The sequence below is a fragment of the Salvelinus fontinalis genome, chromosome 28 (genome assembly GCF_029448725.1).
Source record: "Salvelinus fontinalis isolate EN_2023a chromosome 28, ASM2944872v1, whole genome shotgun sequence".
NCBI classification, from domain to species: Eukaryota; Metazoa; Chordata; class Actinopteri; order Salmoniformes; family Salmonidae; genus Salvelinus; species Salvelinus fontinalis.
The window spans coordinates 42,553,933-42,577,176 of NC_074692.1; the positions used below are offsets into that span (position 1 = coordinate 42,553,933).

The window sequence follows — 23,244 nt, forward strand, 5'->3', positions numbered from 1 at the left end:
AGACGTAGCTTTGGAGCTGTATACCATAACCGTACGCAACTGTTTTCTCAAATGGAAAAGCAATAAAACATTTATTTTTTGGATACACATTGAGATTTATATTTGGTTGAAAATTACGATCTGAGGACCAAGGTGAGAAGGACTTGATTTAACCTGACGTTGAATAGTTTGCTTTTGGCCAGTATACTTATATTAACGGCCGCAGTGGATGCATCATTAACTGCAAAAGCACACGAATTAAGAAAAATAGTTTCCAGGCCTTTGAGTGAACACTTTTAACTGAATTAGCTATTGTTTTAAATTATTAGTTTACAAAATAACTAGCCTAACAGCAGACAAAATGTTCAGCAGGGAGGAATTGGTTGGACATAAATGACTGGACATTTGTTCAACACATGTTAAATAAATAGTTTAAAAATAATAATAAAAAAACATTTAACATTTATATTTACAGATGAAAACCAATCCTTTCTAAGTTTGTTATTTATCTTTACGTTTTCTGCGTTCTTCATGTAGCACCTTTAAAACAAACCGCTACTTTTTAACCTGCTCCTGTCGCCCATCTGGACAACACTTTACTATTCCACAGCAGACAGCACCCATGACCGGCAGGAAATGTATGATATGGATCCTCATACGATGGACAAGGTAAAAACAGAAAACTATTACCATGGGCTTTTATTTATTATTATTATTATTATTATTTTTATCCCATTTTCTCCCCAATTTTCGTGGTATCCAGTCGCTAGTAATTACTATCTTGTCTCATCGCTACAACTCCCGTACGGGCTTGGGAGAGACGAAGGTCGAAAGCCATGCGTCCTCCGAAGCACAACCCAACCAAGCCGCACTGCTTCTTAACACAGCGCGCCTCCAACCCGGAAGCCAGCCGCACCAATGTGTCGGAGGAAACACGTGAACCTGGCCCCCTTGGTTAGGGCGCACTGCGCCCGGCACGCCACAAGAGTCGCTGGAGCGTGATGAGACAAGGATATCCCTACCGGCCGAACCCTCCCTAACCCGGACGACGCTATGCCAATTGTGCGTCGCCCCAAGGACCTCCCGGTCGCGGCCGGCTGCGACAGAGCCTGGGCGCGAACCCAGAGACTCTGGTACCATGTGCTTTTAATGTTACAAATTGTCATTGTGATAATCTAATCCATTAATGGAAAATTCCCTAAAGTGTCCTTTAAAATTGTGTCAGAAATCTCACCTCCTCCCAGGGCAATGGAAAACATTACTTATCTAGCAAACTGAGTTTCCAGAAGTTTAAGAATAAATCACTGCAAAAGTCCACGAAAGCATGAAACAGTGTAACAGATAATGGGGTTATGAGCAATTGAATTAGCAGGTATTTGGATATATGTTCTGGATATTTTACTTGTCTTCAGCATTCTAAATGTGTCATTATACAATCAGTTCTATATTTGCTTTACTTCCAAGTGATTACTTTCACCATATTCTGAATATAGAACATAGTTGTTTTATTTTTAAGTCAGTGGTCTTATCTGATGAGTGAGGCAGGTGGATGGAAGCCTCGCCCATCAGGCCATCTCAGCAAACAGCCTAGCTGGAGAGCTCTAACTGGGTTCAATTAGCTGGCATAATCAGCTATGGAGAAGCACTTGGCACACGTTCAAGTTCCATCCATAAAAGGACCTGACACAAATCAAACATGGCTGGATTTCTCAAACAGCAGTGTGTGTGTGTGTGTGTGTGTGTGTGTGTGTGTGTGTGTGTGTGTGTGTGTGTGTGTGTGTGTGTGTGTGTGTGTGTGTGTGTGTGTGTGTGTGTGTGTGTGTGTGTGTGTGTGTATGGTCAATCAAACTTGAATGATTTATTAATTATTACACAAGTTTATACTGTTAGAGAATAAAGAATGTTTGAATGAACTAAATTCAGACATTCTTAATCTCTTAACAGTCTCCTGATAAGAAGAATTGTAGTGGACCCAGTGTGTCAACTTGTTTGTCTGGATTATTGTTGCATTTACTCTGAAACCAGGAGGTCATGGCACCGAGGAAAGGGTCACCACAGCTATTTTTGGAGCAGTTTTTGATAACCTTTGAGTGATAAGCACAGGAGCCCTTTGCCTACAACGCTCCATTATTGATTTTATGGGCCATTCAACTTTGCAGTGTGCTAAATTTAGATGTATATTTATCTAGTTAAATAATGATAGACTTTGAGTAACGCAAAATTAACCTGCATCTACCAGTATCTGATCTGCCTAGGTACACGTATACAGGCACAAATCATGTGCATGTTGAACCCAATGACAAAGGCTACTCTTAAACCCGCTGACATAGGTCACACCTTTGCCACGTTTTCAAAGCAAAGACAATAATCTGCATTTCAACTATTTCTAGGTCAAATTACGTTATCTATTCTACTAAATAAAAGTCAGGTCATCGCATAGATACAGAGTGGAAATTAACTTAATGGAATAAAAAATTCTGTTGAAAAGCAACAAAAATAGTTTAGCTATATGTATTTTCAGCCTCTGTCTGAGGCGTTTATTTAGTTTGCCTGCTTTTGGTGTTTGTCATTACCAGTCATTACCAAGTCAAATTGGTAAAACAGTGAGATCTTGTTGGTCATTACACATGTGACAGATTTAGTCACAGCCAGACTTTGCTGTTCAAATTGACCTGTGATGATAATAGAAAGGCATAATATACACTGAGTGTACAAAACATTAAGAACACCTTCCTTGAGTTGCAGCCCTTTTGCCTTCAGAACAGTCTCAATTCGTCGGGCCCTGGACTCTACAAGGTGTCAAAAGCGTTCCACAGGGATGCTGGCCCATGTTGACTCCAATGCTTCCCACAGTTGTGTCAAGTTGGCTAGATATTTGATACACACGGGCCATTCTTGATACACACGGAAACTGTTGATTGAGAAAAACCCAGCAGCGTTGCAGTACTTGACACACTCAAACTGGTGCGCCTGACACCTACTATCAACCCCTGTTCAAAGGCACTTAAGTCTTTTGTCTGAATCCATGTCTAAATTGTCTCAATGCTTAAAAATCATTCTTTAACGTTCATCTAAAATGATTGAAGTGGATTTAACAAGTGACATCAATAAGGGATCATAGCTTTCACCTGGATTCACCTAGTCAGTCTTGTACACTCAGTCTATAGCTCTCCTGAAATCAGGTCATAGATATTTCATCTGACCACATGTCCTTGGCCAGATGGGATGAGGCGTTAGGGTGTGGGCGTTTGTGTGTGTACAGAGGCCACCATCTTCTCAGGCCAGCCCCTTTTACCAGAGCATAAAAACAGCTGAGGTCCTCATTCAACTGTATTTACAGTCCACTGGCTCTGCAGACACACACACCATACACCTAGATACACACGGAGAGTCATTTGTAAGGCTAGAAAAGATGCCGTGTGTCAGCTCCTACACGGGCCAGATGGGGAAGATGCCTTGTAGCCTCAGCTCTGTGCTAGAGACTGCCCTCATGGTAAGACACACATTTCTGAAGAGTTTAGATGAGAACTAATTTTGGTATCCAGTCTAGGTTTTAACGTCAGAATAGTTTACTTTGGATTGAGTTACTTGAATTGATTTTCAAATAATTTGTACATTATTGACTTAATAATGTTATAATTTGACTTTCAACTCTCCTATTATTACTCATACTGTTCTGCATGAATGTTGTCTGAATTAACTCATCTTCACACACAGACTGCCCCGTGTTGTTTGAGAAGAAATTATGGGTGAGAAGCTTTGTCAGATGTTCAGTTCACTACTTTGTCCTCTTTGTGAAATAGCTGGATGAAATTCTGTGTATCTTGGTGGTGATGTTTTTCAGAGCAACCATCAAACAGGGCATACTGCAAATAGCAACTTCTTTGACTTTCAACCGATTACATTATTTTATTTGTCTTCAATGTTTGTGTTTCAGCAGGTCACATTTTAGATTAATAAAAATGGAGAGAAAGGGCTGAACTGAAATATTCAATACATCTTCATTATCCCTTACTCTCCTTCACAACACTTTTTTTCCACAATTTGCTTTATTGTGCTATAAATGATGTACTCCATCGTTTCCCAAACTAGGTTTCCCGACCCATGTGGGGTCACCTGATTTAAAATGGGTTTGCGAGAGAAACTCTGAAATCAAATGTAAAAAAATGTGCTTGGTTCATAGAACCGGGGTTATGTCAGTAACCTCCGGTAGCCACTAGATGTGGTTGTAATAACAGAGCGGTTTCTGTTTTCTTCCTACAAATGTGGCTCACTCTTTTGAACGGTTTAAGTTACAGAATATTATGACCCCCATCACTGAAAGAGAAGGAACACGTATGTGTCTTCAGTTTCCCTCTACAATCCCACAAGCCGCGTAGGACACATTAGAACAAAGTGGATAAGACGAGGCACTAAATCAGACTGGGGGAAAAAGAACATCATCAATGATAATGTTATTTTCTACACAGACGTTTATAGAACATTATAGCCTGATGATCTTCTGAACTTTTCAATACCTTTCTGATGCATCCCTTCAAACCATACTTACTTCAGATTGAAATACCGTCAAAAGTACTATCAGACTGATTTGTAATAGACTGTAATAGACTCAACTTAAAAAGTAAACATTGACAGTTGATTACAAAAGTTTGGGAACCCCTGCTGTACTTTATTTGTGACGTATGTATGTAAAGTGTCCTTGGGCTTGAAAAATGCCACACCTGACGTTCCCTTGGGGGGAAATAATGTTATTCTATTCTAAAGGTATTTTATGAATGAGACCTGCTCTGACCCTGTTTGTTCCTCCCTCCCCAGGTGGAGCAGATCCTGTCAGAGTTCAGGTTGAAGAAGGAACAGTTGAAGGAGGTGATGAAGAGGATGATGAGGGAGATGGACCGGGGACTGCGTGTAGAGACGCACCAGGAGTCCAGCGTCAAAATGCTGCCCACCTACGTCTACTCCACTCCTGAGGGATCAGGTAGAGACGTTTACCTCATTTGGGTCGCTCAACGAAATGAGTGCCTTTTGCATATCTTTCATATTTTAAGTAGAAATTGTGCATCAATATTGCATTTTTAAAAGCTTGTTATATTAAAGGATCGGACCCTCTTTTTCCATTTTTGCCTAAAATGACATACCCAAATCTAACTGCCTGTAACTCAGGACCTGAAGCAAGGATATTCATATTCTTGATACCATTTGAAAGGAAACACTTTGAAGTTTGTGGAAATGTGAAATTAATGTAGGAGAATATAACACATTAGATCTGGTTAAAGATAATACAAACAAAAAACATGCTTTTTATATAAAACTAAAAATTAATCATCTTTGAAATGCAAGAGAAAGGCCATAATATAATATTACAGTTTAGGCGCAACTTAGATTTTGGCCACTAGATGGCAGCAGTGTGTGTGTGCAAAGTTTCAGATTGATCCAGTGAAGCATTGCAATACTGGACAATATTTTGTATCAAGTCTGCCCAAATGTGCCGAATTGGTCAATTGATACATTTTCAAGTACATAACTATAGAGAACATGCAAAAATTATATGGTAATACAAAGTGTAAGTTTACACACTCCCAGGAATGTCATTCATTAGCTTATACACTAACTTTCACACATCTAGATGGCCAGGCGGGGTGGGTGTGGAGCCAGAGACAGCAGGGGTTCAAACTGTAGAACCCAGTTCCTACATTTGAATATAAAAATGTATTTTATTAAACAAAACTACGCTACATTTTATCTCTGGGAAATCAGAGCAAGATTACAGAATGTAAGTGCATTATTTACCTTCAGAGGTGAATGTATCAAACCGGTTGCCATGATACGTTTTTGTTGTTGTTGTGCACTCTCCTCAAACAATAGCATGGTATTCTTCACTGTAATAGCTACTGTAAATTGTACAGTGCAGTTAGATTAACAAGAATGTAAGCTTTCTGCCCATATAAGACATGTCTATGTCCTGGAAAGTTTGCTGTTACTTACAACTGTCATGTTAATCACATTAGCACAGATTACTGCAACCGTCCCGGTATAGGGACACCGATCCCGTGGAGGTTAAATGAAGTGCCCTTTAATATAGACTACAAGGAGAATTCAACTTATCTGAATTTCAATATGAAATAGAAGTCACATCCTCTGTGACTTCTAGGAAGGTTTTAACCCACTTACCCACAACATTTCTCAAAGTTCACCATCAATGTAAAACTCTAGTTATTTTGTTGCTTTGACAGTCATTTCTGAAGATTATAAATTATTTCATGTGATTACTGATTAATTCCCTAATTTTAAGGTCAACCCTGTTACGTGAACTGAACTCTTGTTTTAACATGGTGAAATTATTCCTTTAAAAAAAAAATCTATAGAAATGTAACATCTAATAGTAAAATCATAGTGTAAAAAAAAGTGAGCGGGTTTTAAACATTTGGGCCATTTTCTGATGTCTTGTGGTGGAAAACTGAGCGGGTCGGGCATAACACGTCAACACTGTTACCCATACAGGCTAGAAAGGTTTTAACAATTTCCCCTAAAAAAATAAGCTTGAATTCAATTGCCCCTCACTGTTGCACACAACAAGCTTCCATTCTCCCTGTCACAAGCATATTTAAGGCTGATTTAAGATGAAATCATCAACCCTGTTACAGTCAAACCTGTTACAGTCAAACCTGTTACAGTCAACACTGTTACTTTATTTGGCTCTTTATAGGCACTTACTTTGGTAAACTTGATTGTTTTTTACCTCTTGAGATTGGAAAACATGTTTTTTATGAAGTTTGTGATGTTCTGAAGTTTTTTTTACCAAGTCATACTTCGCACAAGGCACCGATTTGGTTCAACAACCCATTTATTCAATGCCTTCTTGTGAAATAACAATGTAAATTCATGATAGCTAGTCTATTTGTACCGAATGGTAATGTCTTGAGAGCTGGAACATGAAATAACATTACATTTCTTATTAGATCTAGTTTACATTCAGTGTCTAGGGCTTTTTGAAATACCATATTCCACAATAAGACTGTATTCCAAAAAAACCTGGATGTGTGAGTGTGTGTTTGATCCTTTATGACAACCTTCTCTATGCTGCGCTGTGTCAGAGGTGGGGGATTTCCTGGCCCTGGACCTGGGGGGGACTAACTTCCGTGTGATGTTGGTGAAGGTGGGGGAGGATGAGGAGAGGGGGTGGAAGGTGGAGACCAAATACCAGATGTACTCCATCCCTGAAGACGCAATGACAGGCACGGCTGAGATGGTGAGCGTGCAGCACTTGTGTACTTAGAAGTGTTCACTCAGAAGTGCACTGTGCTGACCAGCGTAATTAGTGCCCATTAATCCTGTCTTTCCATTTCTCCGTCTTCCCCTCTTTCTCCTTTTCCCTCCTCCCTCTCTCTTCTCAGCTCTTTGACTACATTGCAGAGTGTATATCAGACTTCCTGGACAGACATCACATCAAACACAGGAAGCTTCCTCTGGGTTTCACCTTCTCCTTCCCCGTACGACATGAGGACATAGACAAGGTATGACGTGGACTAAGTAAAAGATCCACACAGGTTTAGAGACTTCAGATTAGAGAGTTGACCTCAGTGACTATCTGATTGTCTGAGTTAGTGTCTGTCAGAGGAGGCTGGTGGGAGGAACTATAAGTGGACGAGCTCATTGTAATGGCTGGAATGCAATGAATGGAATGGTATGAAACACATGAAACATATGGCAACAACAAGGTTGACTCCGTTCCATTTACTCCATTCCAGACATTACAATAAGCCTGTCACCCTACAGCTCTGCCTACCAGCATTCTCTGAGCTCTGCTACCAACCCTACCCCTAACTCTAACCCTGTGTTTTCCTCCCAGGGCATCCTACTGAACTGGACCAAAGGGTTCAAGGCGTCTGGAGCCGAGGGTAACAACGTGGTGGGACTACTGAGAGATGCCATCAAGAGGAGAGGGGTAGGGTTTTTACTACAGGATAAGGATTCTATGTTTACGATACACACAATTATAGATATGTTATGATAGACATGCTATGAGACATTTGTAAAACATGCGCAGTAGATTCATGTAAGTAGAGCCGTACTGAAATGTTCCTTTACTCTTCAGGACTTTGAGATGGACATAGTTGCCATGGTGAACGATACAGTTGCTACCATGATATCTTGCTACTACGAGGACCGCAGCTGCGAAGTGGGAATGATTGTGGGTGAGGACACACACACACACACACACACACAAATTGATTGCTCATCCACTAATCTCCTGTTACCTACCACCTTCCCTACCCCTCTTTAAAGCCAACTATGTTTGTGTTTGTCTGTAATACAACACACAAATCAAGTGTAATATGAGCATTGTCCTGTCCCCAGGTACTGGGTGTAACGCGTGCTACATGGAGGAGATGCGGACAGTGGAGCTGGTGGAGGGAGAAGAGGGGAGGATGTGTGTGAACACAGAGTGGGGGGCCTTCGGTGCCAACGGAGAGCTGGAGGAATTCAGACTGGAGTACGACAGGGTGGTGGACGAGACATCACTCAACCCTGGACAACAACTGTGAGTACTGGAGAGCTGTCTGTTTCACAAAGAATCAACCAGGCCCTTCTAAGTTTAGGGGGTGTTCCAATCTCCACTGGTGATAAAACCTTTCATGGACATAAAAGTGGCTAAATTAATCGATTCTTGAAAGTAGTACCTAGAGGTAACTGCCAAAATAAAGGAAACACCAACATAAAGTGTTTTCATAGGGCGTTGGTCCACCACAAGCCACCAGAACAGCTTCAATGCACCTTGGCATAAGTGTCTGGAACTCTATTGGAGGGATGCGACACCATTCTTCCACGAGAAATTCCATCTTTTGGTGTTTTGTTGATGGTGGTGGAAAACGCTGTCTCAGGCGCCACTCCATAATCTCACATAAGTGTTTAATTGGGTTGAGATCTGGTTACTGAGACACACGCACGCCTACACACACACGCACATACACACCCTTTAAACTCCCTATGGTCCTTTGAGACCCCTCTTTCAAAGTCACTGATATCTCTTCTTCTTGCCATGGTAGACAAAATAAAGGGCAACTGGGCATTTTTATACATGACCCTAAGCATGATGGGATGTTTTAATTGCTTAATTAACCAAGGAAACACCTGTGTGGAAGCACCTGCTTTCACTATATTTTTACCAGTAGTTCCAGCTAATACTGCACGTGTATCTAGACGTGCCCATTCTTAGAAGCTCAAAGTAAGTAGGAGTCCAATGAGTTTCTGAGAGCTGCACATGTTTCTGTGACACACTGCACATGTTTCTGTGACACACTGCACATGTTTCTGTGACACACTGCACATGTTTCTGTGACACACTGCACATGTTTCTGTGACACACTGCACATGTTTCTGTGACACACTGCACATGTTTCTGTGACACACTGCATATGTTTCTGTGACACACTGCACATGTTTCTGTGACACACTGCACATGTTTCTGTGACACACTGCATATGTTTCTGTGACACACTGCACATGTTTCTGTGACACACTGCATATGTTTCTGTGACACACTGCACATGTTTCTGTGACACACTGCACATGTTTCTGTGACACACTGCATATGTTTCTGTGACACATTGCACATGTTTCTGTGACACACTGCACATGTTTCTGTGACACACTGCATATGTTTCTGTGACACACTGCACATGTTTCTGTGACACACTGCACATGTTTCTGTGACACACTGCATATGTTTCTGTGACACATTGCACATGTTTCTGTGACACACTGCACATGTTTCTGTGACACACTGCATATGTTTCTGTGACACACTGCATATGTTTCTGTGACACACTGCATATGTTTCTGTGACACACTGCATATGTTTCTGTGACACACTGCATATGTTTCTGTGACACACTGCACATGTTTCTGTGACACACTGCATATGTTTCTGTGACACACTGCATATGTTTCTGTGACACACTGCACATGTTTCTGTGACACACTGCACATGTTTCTGTGACACACTGCATATGTTTCTGTGACACACTGCACATGTTTCTGTGACACACTGCATATGTTTCTGTGACACACTGCACATGTTTCTGTGACACACTGCACATGTTTCTGTGACACACTGCACATGTTTCTGTGACACACTGCATATGTTTCTGTGACACACTGCATATGTTTCTGTGACACACTGCATATGTTTCTGTGACACACTGCATATGTTTCTGTGACACACTGCATATGTTTCTGTGACACACTGCACATGTTTCTGTGACACACTGCATATGTTTCTGTGACACACTGCATATGTTTCTGTGACACACTGCATATGTTTCTGTGACACACTGCATATGTTTCTGTGACACACTGCATATGTTTCTGTGACACACTGCACATGTTTCTGTGACACACTGCACATGTTTCTGTGACACACTACACATGTTTCTGTGACACATTGCACATGTTTCTGTGACACACTGCACATGTTTCTGTGACACACTGCATATGTTTCTGTGACACACTGCATATGTTTCTGTGACACACTGCATATGTTTCTGTGACACACTGCATATGTTTCTGTGACACACTGCACATGTTTCTGTGACACACTGCACATGTTTCTGTGACACACTGCATATGTTTCTGTGACACACTGCACATGTTTCTGTGACACACTGCATATGTTTCTGTGACACACTGCACATGTTTCTGTGACACACTGCACATGTTTCTGTGACACACTGCACATGTTTCTGTGACACACTGCATATGTTTCTGTGACACACTGCATATGTTTCTGTGACACACTGCATATGTTTCTGTGACACACTGCATATGTTTCTGTGACACACTGCATATGTTTCTGTGACACACTGCACATGTTTCTGTGACACACTGCATATGTTTCTGTGACACACTGCATATGTTTCTGTGACACACTGCATATGTTTCTGTGACACACTGCATATGTTTCTGTGACACACTGCATATGTTTCTGTGACACACTGCACATGTTTCTGTGACACACTGCACATGTTTCTGTGACACACTACACATGTTTCTGTGACACATTGCACATGTTTCTGTGACACACTGCACATGTTTCTGTGACACACTGCATATGTTTCTGTGACACACTGCACATGCAGCCTGAGGATAAGCACAGGTAGAAACGTGCCTCTCTCTCTCTCTCTTGTTCTCTCCCTCACCTGTCTATGACGCTCACCTGACTGACCTGCAGCCTGTGTGGTCGCTAGGTAACCAGGTTGTTTTCCTGGCTGTGGCCAGTGGCAAGCCCATATACGTCAGGGTCAGATTAATGAGTTCCTGTCCAGTGCTCAACCAGGCTAATGGCTGTTTACCGTTTGCTCTGACAGTCTCTTCACACAGGCAACCAAGGAGCTGAGCCTCACTCACCCTAGCACTTTATCTCTCTCTCCACTCACACAGACAGAGAGATGGAGAGATCGCTCTCCTGCTTTGCAATCCTTCTTATTCTTCAGCCTAGCTGGGAAATTATGATGACAGGGATATATAGGTTCACGTGTTATGTGACGCACGACTCTCTGTCTCCATCCACCTCCTCTGCCCTGCGGCTTCCCTCTACTGTCTCTCCCCTTCCTCTGTCCACCTTCCTCTCCCCCCTTGCTCTGCCCCCCTCCCCTCCATCTGTCTGTAGCTATGAGAAGTTGATCAGTGGGAAGTACATGGGAGAGCTGGTGAGGCTGGTATTGTTGAAGCTGGTGAATGAAGAGCTGCTGTTTAACGGGGAAGCCTCTGACCTGCTGAAGACTCGCGGTAGCTTGGAGACGCGCTACGTCTCCCAGATAGAGAGGTGAGGGGTCAAGACACAACCGTGAAATTACAATAACATCTGTCAACACTTTTAGAATTACAGCAACACAGTTTGTGTCAGTGATTGTCTTCTGTGTGAGGCAGTAAAGCTATGCTCAGTAAGTCTTGGTTCCTTAGTAAGTGTTAAGTGTGTATTCTCTCCCTGTGTGTTTCTCAGTGACTCTGGTGACAGGAAGCAGATCTACAACATCCTGTCCACGCTGGGCGTGTTGCCCTCGGAGATGGACTGTGACATAGTGCGTCTGGCGTGTGAGAGCGTGTCCACGCGGGCAGCACACATGTGTGGAGCGGGGTTAGCCGCCGTAATCAATCGCATGAGAGAACGCCGCAGCCAGGAGGTGCTGAAGATCACCGTGGGCGTTGACGGCTCAGTCTACAAACTCCACCCCTGGTGAGGAGGGGGAGGGAGATGCAGAGAGAGAGAGAGACAGAGAGGGTCACTAAGTCTGTAACATACAAATGATGCTCGTCATATCTAGTGAAAATGTCATGGATTTTATTCTAACCCTGATGTTGATCTCCCTCCACAGTTTCCAAGACAGGTTCCACAAAGTTGTACGTGAGCTGACGCCTCACTGTGACATCACCTTCATCCAATCAGAGGAAGGGAGTGGACGGGGGGCAGCACTTATCTCTGCAGTAGCCTGTAAGATGGCAGCGTGCATGCTGACACAGTGAGAGGGTCGTAACAGCCTCCCACCTATAGGGGGTGATGCAGGTGAACCAGGCTGAACTGAACCCCTACAGTAAATGACTCCCCTGGAGAATCTCAATTGGTTTTGCTCAACTCGCATCCTCTCCTCCATCCTCGCCTCGCCTCCTTTTGACAAAGGTCAACGGTAATCGAGGAGAGGAGGGGAGGAAACATGATAACAAATGCATTTGTATGAAATGAGTCTCTCCTTCTTCACTAGCGCGTCATCATACAAATGACGTTTACAGGGGTGTAAAGCAGTAAAAACTAATGTAGCTAGTTGTGCTAGACATTTTATAGATAAAACTACAAGTATTGTTTTGAAATATGTGCATGCTTTTCTCCTCCAAGTGAACAACAGCTGAATCAAAAGGGGCAGATTTCAAAACTCTGCCGCGGAGTATGCACTTCAGTATCCTTCGCGAGAGGAAGCTAGAGAAGTGAGGAGGACACTCCTCTGTTCGCCTACAAACAAATGAACTCTCTCCTTGACCACTTATCGGTTTCCAGGTCACAGAGAAGAGGAGGACAGAGGAGTCGAGGTGAGGACGGACTGTTGTCCAATTAAGAATCCCCCCCATCTAAGGTCACCCAACTCTGGCCTTTTCTCGAGGCTCTCACAGAGTAAAGCATGCCTCCTCACTGGTGAGAGAGGGAATATATGTGTGGAGAACTCATTGTACTGACATTTAACCCTACCACACAGCACACACAATATGGAAAACAAAGAGGCAGGTTAAATCAGTATTTTTCCTAGTGTACAGTATTACACAGAGTCTCTGTACATTTCCTGGAGTACCCACAATGCACAGGTGGTGTGTCACAGCAAGTACTGAACCGCTGTTATAACATGTTCTCAAGCTACCACTAATTGCAGGTGTTTGAAGCCTGGTTAGTACTGTAATATAACGTTCATGTGAAAAGCATTGACATTGATTTATGACATCTGTATGTTTTTAGTTTGCTGATGTCCGTACAATCCAGAGATGTTGCCTTAGATACAGTAACTCAAAAGTAAAGGATTATACGTTTCAAATGTATTGCAGTTTAGTCTTTCACTTACTGTTAGTAGGAAATGAAATGCTTCTTTATAAAAGTATGTATGATGAGTTTAGGTCTTAATTGCTAATATGTATATCTAAGAATGAGAATGTGCTTTGTTTGTTGTAAATAAAGTTGCTATAACATAACATTTTTTAAATTTATTTTTGGTGTGTCTATCATCATAAAACATTTAGGCTTTTGCTGTACATAACCACACACTTTGGTGTCATAAAAAACTGTAAAGTTTCTGTTCAGCAAAGCCTAAGAGTAGGTGAGTAACACAAAATCAGGCAAACACCCAACACAACTGAAATAAGAGTATAAACAACAGCCATACTAATGGGTAACATCTCAACTTTTCATCGGTAGAGATTTTACTGACTATACTCACATTGCATCACATAATACCCACAATCCTCTAAATCTCACCTCCTCGTTTGCCATATTCCGCCATCTCCGCTCTCTCACCGTATGTCTGCACATCTACCTCCCCCCTCTCTCTCTCTCTCCCTCCTCTTCTCTCATTGTATCACCCCTCCTCCCCCTGCACTATATCTCTCCCTATCTCCTTATTCCACCCCAGTGGAATCCTGGTCCTTGGGTCCTTATCGTGTTCCCACAGAAAGAGAGAGGTTAGAGATGGCCATGTAAGGGACTATGGTACCCACTGCAGGCTTATTATAGGAGAGCAGAAGATAACATGGGCCATACATATAAACCCTCCCCACTAATCACACATAGTCCTGGACCAAGAGAGACATCGCACCACACACAGACATGGTGAGTAGAACAATGACATTCTCCATATTATTCATCGTTTGCCATCTAATTTTTCTTATGAGCAATATATCTCTGTAATATTGATCTGGAATTGAGTTAATTGTTGTGATACAATATTAGAAGCGTTTTTGACTATGTAGAGAGTAAATCTGGTGTTAGGTTTCTATTGGAACTGCTTTTACAGTGTTGAAAGCCCTTTTATAATATCCTGCCATTTTAATTACAAATATAAGTCCTTAGAAAGTAAATCATGCTGATTTGAATTTAAATCATACTGACTTTGGATGACCTTGGTCAAGTAAAATTAGGATGTTTTAGTGTAAGAAGAGGCTAAAATGTATATGTGACATGTTTGAATTTATCACTCATTATTCTTTCACGTAGAATACATGGTTCAATTATTACATGTTGATGTAACTGCTTTTGTTAGACTCCCTCTCTCCTCTCACTCTGGTCAGACTGAGTGACAGTAAAGATCATGTGTAACTGTCTGTCTATTTTTCCTGGTGTCTCAGGCCAGTAAGAAGGCTGCTAATAAGAGACAGAGGGGAGCCCAGAAGAGCTGCTCCAATGTCTTCTCCATGTTCGAACAGTCCCAGATACAGGAGTTTAAGGAGGTACAGTTACATTTTCACTGTCTAATTCATAAAAGTGCCATATTGGTAGTTTGGATTGCTGGTTCATAGACATTAGACATCAGAGGAAACTGCTCTAAAGTACATTTGCATAATAATTACTTGTTTTTTGATGAAGATAAAACCAAACAAAAAAAAGCAATATTACTAACCACTGGTGAAAAAAGTACTCAATTGTCATACTTGAGTAAAAGCAAAATGCAGTAATATCAAACAATATCTAACAATATCTAACAATAAACACACATCTAAAATTGAAAGAATGGAATTAAGAAATAGAGAAATATTAGGACGAGCAATGTCGGAGTCCAGAGTATGTGTATATATATATTTCTTAATTCCATTCTTTCACTTTTAGATTTGTGTGTTGTGTTAGATATTACTGCACTGTTGGAGCCAGGAACACAAGCATTTCTCTATACATACAGTGCATTCAGAAAGTATTCAGACCCCTTGACTTTATCTACATTTTATTACATCACAGCCTTATTCTAAAATTGATTTTTAAAAATGTGCAAATTTATACAAAAAACCCCCGGAAATATCACATTTACAAAAGTACTCAGACCCTTTACTCAGTACTTTGTTGAAGCACCTTTGTCAGCGATTACAGCCTCGAGCCTCTGGGGCAGTAGAGCACCCAGACGGAGAGGCTAGCTAGCTAGCAGCTCCAAGCTATTGAATAGCTGTGGGTATACTTCTGCCCCTATACACTCTAACATAGAGCTCTTACCAAGCGAATCCACTCTGGAATGAGACGAAAAAAGGAAGAGGTGGAAGTAGTGCGGCGGCAGCTATTTAAGAGGGTCAGCCTCAGCACTACCCGGTACACAGGAATAATCTGCATTCCTTACTCGGACTGTATGCTGCTGTGTGGAAGGATACCATATTGGAGTTATCCAATATAGTGCTACATAACTTGATATATTGATAGGTGCGTGAATTGGATTATATTGCTATCGAAACGTAACAAGTACTTTTGGATGTCAGGGATAATGTATAGGAGTAAAAGTAAAAGTTCTCAAAATATAAATAGTAAAGTACTTAAGTAGCACTTCAAAGTATTTGTACTAGTTACTTTACACCACTGTTACTAACTTATGGCTGTACTGTGTCTGTCTCCAGGCTTTCGGCTGTATTGACCAAGACAGAGATGGTGTCATCAAAAAACAGGATCTGAGGGAAACCTATGGACAGCTAGGTATTCAGTCTCTTTACAAATGTGTGTATGTCTGTGTGTGTGCGTGCATGCGTTCATGTGCATATGTTGGTATATTCATTTGGTTTTTTGTTTCCCAGGAAAGCTGAACGTAAAGGATGAGGAGCTGGATGAGATGTTGAACGAGGGGAAGGGTCCCATCAACTTCACCGTTTTCCTCTCTTTGTTTGGGGAGAAACTCAATGGTGAGACAACATCCCTCCACATCTCACAATCTACTTCACAATTAGAAGGCTGAGACTCTTTTAATCTTGCTATAGGGACAGTCATTCATCAGTGTTTCCTCTGTATGAATGTTGTGATATCAATGTTATGATATTATGTAATTTAATGTGGGTTACACTGTTGGTTATTAGGCTGGATGGTGTGTGTGTGTGTGTGTGTGTGTGTGTGTGTGTGTGTGTGTGTGTGTGTGTGTGTGTGTGTGTGTGTGTGTGTGTGTGTGTGTGTGTGTGTGTGTGTGTGTGTGTGTGTGTGTGTGCGTGCGTGTGTGTGTGTGTGTGTGTGTGGCTGGCTTGTCCGTGTTAGCTGAACTGTGGAATATACCGTAACTCTCCACCTACAGGCACAGACCCTGAGGACACCATCCTCGCTGCCTTCAAGCTCTTTGACCCAAACGGCACAGGCTTCGTCAACAAGGATGAGTCAGTATCATTTGAATCTCTTCATAGGTTGCCAAACTGTACAATGACGTAGAGTATAATGTTAATTCAATTTGTTCTGTCTTTTAAATATTTATTTTTTAGGTTTAGACGATTACTGATGAACCAGGCTGATAAATTCACAGCAGATGAGGTTGGTAATGTCTAACTCCATCTTACCTCTTTAACAAGAATAATACATTTAAAAAAATCACACAGTTGACAAATTACTAGAGAAAGAGAGGGATCGATCATTCAATCAGTAGTGCAGTCCTAAATGGACAGTAGAATCAATATCTGTGCACATTTATTCTGATCTGTTCCCAATGAGTTGCCTAACCCCACTGTCCTCTCCTGATGAAATCCTCAGGTGGATCAGGCCTTCTCTGTGGCTCCAATTGACGTGGCCGGCAACATCGACTACAAGTCACTGTGTTACATCATCACACACGGAGACGAGAAGGAGGAGTCCTAAAGACCTTCTGACACCTGATAAGGCAGAACTGGAATCTTCTCTGTGCTCGTCTTTTGCCAATACACTAAAGAAATTTTCAAAAATCAACACCTGCCTGTGAAATGTTTATGCATGTTCAAATCAAATCAAACTTTATTTGTCACATGCGCCGAATAGAACAGGTGTAGACCTTACCGTGAAATGCTTACTTACAAGTCCTGCACCAAAAGTGCAGTTCAAGAAGAGTTAAGAAAATGTACCAAATTTACCAAATTAACTAAAGTAAAAAATTATAAAAAGTAACACAATAACATAACAATAATGAGGCTATATACAGGGGGTACCGGTACCGAGTCAGTGTGCGGGGGTACAGGTTAGTTGAGGTAATACCACTGTTTCGTCAGCAAACTTAATGATGGTGTTGGAGTCGTGTTTGGCCACGCAGTCGTGAGTGAACAGGGAGTACAGGAGGGGACTAAGTACACACCCCTGAGGGGCCCCAGTGTTGAGGATCAGCGTGGCAGTCGTGTTGTTGCCTACCCTTACCACCTGGGGGCGACCCGTTAGGAAGTCCAGGTCACATTTAGATGTTGCAGTTCAATGAAAGCGTTGTCATCTTTATAGTCGTACAAACTCTTGTTTCTGACGGCTGTCTGACACGGAACCGGAAACAAAACTCACAAACTACACCTGAACACTACAAAATAAAGCAAAACATACTCAATTCAACATATTTAATCCCCCACATCCATATCCCCCTCAAACATTGCAAGATTTAGATTAATACCCCAAATAGGACTTTTTTTAGGCCCATTCAGGAGAAAGGGCCACACTTCAACGAGGCTGTGTAGTTCCAGTCAGAGACATATATTTATACATATATTTATATGTGACTCTGGCTCCAGTCATTTAGGCCTTGGTTGTCGTGGATACAACAACAAACCATTTTGTAAAATCCACTGCCAGACAGCCACCACATTCTCCTGGTCAAAAACAGATGCAGAACTGGACGGACAAATTTGTACACAAGGCTGAGGATACCAGCTTTACTCTTCTAAGTCCCTAGACTTAGGTGTTTGTACGATGTTTTAGTTTTTGCAGTGTGAGATGTAGTCATTGCAGAAGAAGCAGAGATGCCTATATCTTCTGGAGCTGCAGGCAGAGTAGATGTGGGTATAGATACACCCATAGCATGGGCACCAGATGGCGTGAAGAAAGAGGCAAAACCTGTCAAGAACTGTGATTCCTATCTGAGAAGGTGGGTGAAATGATCTTTACTCTGTTGAATTAAAGGAGACATCTTGCTTAAAACAAATGTTGCATCCTGATGAAGCAAAACATATTTGGGGATTTCCATGTGTGTGGATATCTGGCAATTTTTGCAATGCAAGTTCTCTCTGCTAAAATGGTCAATTAACATTTAACAATAATACAACTATTTAATAAAACCATGCCTCACACCATTTTAGGCTATTTATTTCTAACAGCATCTATGGATGTTTTCCATCGGAAGCATGGTTTTGTGGATGTGTCAAGCAAAAACAACTTTCCAGTTTTCATCTGAGGCATGTTATTGCTGGTCAATATAAGCTGTTTTAGTGCTGCCTCTCCCTGTGCATCCAACAGAACCCTCTGTTTCAAGGTAACTATGCAGGAGGAGATGGGAATGTCTTAAAAGCACTAAAAAGGCTCATACATTTTTCAACTGGTCAAGCTCTATTTTCCTCAGACAATGGTAGAATATCTCTGGTCAAACTCTATTTTCCTCAGACAATGGTAGAATATCTCTGGTCAAACTCTATTTTCCTCAGACAATGGTAGAATATCTCTGGTCAAACTCTATTTTCCTCAGACAATGGTAGAATATCTCTGGTCAAACTCTATTTTCCTCAGACAATGGTAGAATATCTCTGGTCAAACTCTATTTTCCTCAGACAATGGTAGAATATCTCTGGTCAAACTCTATTTTCCTCAGACAATGATAGAACATCTCTTGCATATAAAGTTTGTTATTTAATTTGTGCACCTTGGTTGGACTGCAAGGTAGCTACAGTACACTTACTCTGTAATACAAGATACTTAATAAGTCTGCTCTATCCTTACATTATATTAACAGGTATCAGGAAAACAATGCAAGGAAGAAAAAGCACAATAGCAACATTTTGGGAGTACGTGTCATCAGTGTTATAATGATACAATTAACTGAACTGATACAATGAATCAACAAGATTTTGTCCTGTGTTTTCATATGATTAAATAAAGTATGCTTAATTTTATAAACAGAATGCCAATCAACACCTTGCTGGTCCAGATGGAGAGAACATGGACACGTCGTCACCAGGTACGTTTGTAAGGAAGAGGACATTTTATGAACCTTAAATGCTAGTGTTATAAGTTTTACCTAAATATGAATGACTTAAATTGGCTCAACTCTTCCAGGTGTGAGTAGGGATCCTAACACACAACAGAGGAACGGAGGCAGTGATGGTGACAGCAACACCACAGGAAAAGAACCCAAGGAAGAGAGCTTGAAACAATCTAAAACATGTACCCTTCTTTAGAGTCATAAACCTATGAATGGACTTCACATACTTGGTGCATTGATGCTGAACATCATCATGTTTTACTTAAAGTGCCATATAATCACATTGTAGTCTTTATGATCACCAAGTTCTCTTCCTTGCCTGTTATTGTGATGAATCATAAAAACTGCATGGGAATAGGGAGAATATCTTTCATTTGGGAATGACTGTGTCACTGCAATCAATGTCTATCACTTTGTCTATTGAACAATTTTAATCCAAATAATACAGTGTTGTTGATTGTACTGTTTGGCTCCCTTTCATAACCATAAGAATGTTGAATAATGTCACAGTTAGGCTTGTCATGATACATTTTACAAACTATACGATACCAGGCCAAGAATGACGATACCAAGTAGTAGAGTGATACCACGGTGTAAAAAAATATGTGGCATATCATCCTGTTCACCCCGGACGCTTGGTAACGTTTTCTAAATGTTCTCCAAAAACCTGGTCACTGAAATCACACTTCTACTCAATACAACACATTTAATTTAACTTCAAACTGTTCAGTGTATAATATAATACTGCATAGAATGGCTGATTGCTCATATTTGCAAAGGCCTACCTGTGATTTGGCTGGAGGAATGGGAGGAAGGAATAAACTGTACATCGTGGAGGCTGCTGAAGGGAGGACGGCTCATAATAACGGCTGGAACGGCACATATCGAATGGCATCAAACACATAGAAACCATGATTGATACCATCCCACTGATTCTGCTCCAGACATTACCACGAACCCCTACTCCCCAATTAAGGTGCCAGCAACCTCCTGTGATATACATGCATAATGATCTGCATAATGGTCTGTGGCAGTAAAGGGGAAACTCTGCATGCAACCTTAACACACACATTCTCTCTGTCTCCCTCATACACAACTTTTAAAACGTTAGGCACCAGAAATAAGACTTTTGACATTGTTTTGGCTGACATTACGCCTATATAAATCATACATTTTGAAGCACATCATAATTAGCTATTTGGGATAGGTTTAAAACGGCCCGCGACATGGTTTGTGAAATTATATCAAATGCGCGCGAGTCACGATAGAAAAGAAAAAAAGGGCACATCCGGTAACATGGGTCATATTGGGCTTAGGCTAGAGACGATACGCTTTATTTGCTGTTAAGCTGCGAGCATGCCTGTCGCGAAGCTGTGCGCAATGTTCCCTACTCAGAGGCTGCATGACAGTGAACTTGCAAAGTCTACCCAGACTGGTCTGTGGATTTGGTTATAACAGGCGATTTCTCCATTGTAACAAATGTAAAAATCTAACAGAAGACTCATCAGGGTCTGGGTCAGCATCCCCGCTAAATCATATATATGTTTTATACTGACGGAAGAATAGACACGAAGAGCTGGTTGATTACAGCTGCCACACGTGATATGACCTGCTCATGCAAGAGACCAGTGGCTGTTGCTTAAATTCAACTTAATTTATAAAAACAGACTTTATAAACATTTTATAACAGGCTCTACCAGGTTCTTTAGAACGGTAGGACTGAACAAGTCGGTAATATCATATGGTACTAGGGTACTAGGGTATTCTAAAATGTTGGTATAAATGTATGTTTTGGTACCATGATACATACAGTGCGACCAGTCATTCAGGGCAGGTGGGGTTTTGAGCCCCACATTTTTTACAAAAAATATATATATATTTTGGGGGAGCTTACCTGTTTTGCATGTTATTTTGGGATTAATCCGTGTCACATATCAGTTTGAAAATTATGTTAAAAATAATATATGTCATTGAGTTAACAAGGCCGCATACAAACGTGGTCTCTTTTTTGTTTTCTTGAGTAAGGCAGCTCCAAAATGCAGGTGTTTCAGCCTAGCTCAGTGCTTTCTGTGGTGGTGGTGGGGCAAGCCAACAGAAAATATGGAGCATTGCACTGTGATTGGCTCAGTGTTCTGTCTCTCATGGGAACACTACGTCACCGCCAAGTCTAAGGGTAGACTTTGAAAATTCTAGCCCCTTGGGTGCTGCCATAGAGTTGCATTAGAAGTGCCCATCCAAGAAGGCTCAAGGTCATTGGCCACAGATAAAATGACGTCAAATCACGTTATATGTACAGTAGCTTTGATTGGACTGATCATGTCAACGTCATACTTTCACAATCTCAGCTAGCAGTCATCATCATGAATCATGTCAACAATCTACTGGCAAATAATTTTTTATCCTTGTCATAGGAAGAGAAATTATGAAAATAAATTACATATAAACTGTATCGGTGCTCATCGGTCATCCAACACAAGTTGGAAATCGCAAATTCAACAAGTGGTTTGGAAGGAATCAGTAACAGTGGCTGTGTGGTCCCAAATCTAGGATTAAGGGGCTCTTGTCTACATTTAAAATGATAAACATTCAACATTGGCCATGCTGTCAATCAATGAAGCATGATTTGTGCCGCGCTCAAAACAACTTAACTCGGAGGACCGCCGCGCCACCTTCCTATTCAAGTGAGCCGAGCACAACAATACTAGTCCAAAAATGTATTGTATGCTGCTTCATAAATGATGTAATATGCCAGGGAGATATGTATACTGTAGCTAAGAAAGTAATACTAAGTATGTTGTGTAGTAAGATATCAGTAGCCCATGTGCATCACCTTAATAATTGTCTATTTACCCCTCTTAACTTTGCCTATTTTTGACTGTTCTACTGTAGCCTATATCCTGTTTTAGAGCAATTTAATCATTGAATAATGTATTTATCCTACGGTTCTAACTTGGTGTACAGGGAGAGCACTGTAAGAACAGCCCATGTTCTGAATTCTGTCGCTGTATGTTTTAAAAGTGCTAAACAAATATTTATATTGACTAACGTTACATCTGTCCTAGCTCGCTCATCTGTCCTCGCTCGCTCAATCCGTCATCGAAATGACGGATTGCTTCCTATCTGCTTGTCGTCCCCCTATGCCATAGTTTGTACATCTTAATTGTCATTAGAAACCACATTTGTTCAAGTAAGTCAGCCATGTTTTTTAAAAGGCAGTAAAAGAGGCTGAATGAACTGTTCTGCTGCCAGAAAAGGCTCCGCTGATAGCCAGGTGTAGGCAGTGGTAAGATGTTGGGACAGCTTTATGTAGGTCCTAACAGTTTGTGGGCACCGTTTGAGTGCAATTAATGTATTGTTTCGTGTTGTGTAGTGGCTTTGCTGAAATGCATTCCACTTTATATTTTTTTGCCCCGCCAAGATTTATATGCTAAAATCGCCACTGCCGTGATATCAAATCGTGGTACCATGCAAAACTAGTCACAGTACGGTTTATAAAACATTTAAAAGCATCAATTGACAGTGTTTTCCTGATTCGGACTACCTTGTTGTAGTAGCTGAGCTTGTTAATAAACACACCACTAAAAGAGGG

The 23,244-nt window shown here is 41.2% G+C and overlaps 2 protein-coding genes across 4 annotated transcripts; both read left to right on the forward strand.

The window, feature by feature from the left end:
* Positions 1 to 13,707, forward strand: LOC129826740 (hexokinase-4-like). Of its 3 annotated transcripts, none has more exons than XM_055887781.1 (11): positions 1 to 132; positions 517 to 648; positions 4,795 to 4,957; positions 7,074 to 7,228; positions 7,374 to 7,493; positions 7,829 to 7,924; positions 8,075 to 8,174; positions 8,338 to 8,521; positions 11,648 to 11,803; positions 11,981 to 12,214; positions 12,354 to 13,707. In XM_055887781.1, the coding sequence occupies exons 2-11, from the start codon at positions 616 to 618 to the stop codon at positions 12,499 to 12,501; spliced, it is 1,389 nt and encodes a 462-aa protein (XP_055743756.1). In that variant the 5' UTR covers positions 1 to 132; positions 517 to 615; the 3' UTR covers positions 12,502 to 13,707. The 3 variants fall into 3 exon arrangements, with proteins under 3 accessions (XP_055743756.1, XP_055743757.1, XP_055743758.1); XM_055887782.1 differs by having other exon boundaries at positions 590 to 648; XM_055887783.1 differs by lacking the exon at positions 517 to 648.
* A 525-nt stretch (positions 13,708 to 14,232) lies between these two features.
* On the forward strand, positions 14,233 to 17,398 carry LOC129826742 (myosin regulatory light chain 2, atrial isoform-like). The gene is made up of 7 exons (XM_055887784.1): positions 14,233 to 14,341; positions 14,857 to 14,958; positions 16,102 to 16,177; positions 16,276 to 16,380; positions 16,761 to 16,839; positions 16,942 to 16,990; positions 17,207 to 17,398. Exons 1-7 carry the CDS (start codon positions 14,339 to 14,341, stop codon positions 17,309 to 17,311), a joined length of 519 nt encoding a protein of 172 aa, XP_055743759.1. The 5' UTR covers positions 14,233 to 14,338; the 3' UTR covers positions 17,312 to 17,398.
* The last annotated feature ends 5,846 nt before the right edge of the window (positions 17,399 to 23,244 follow it).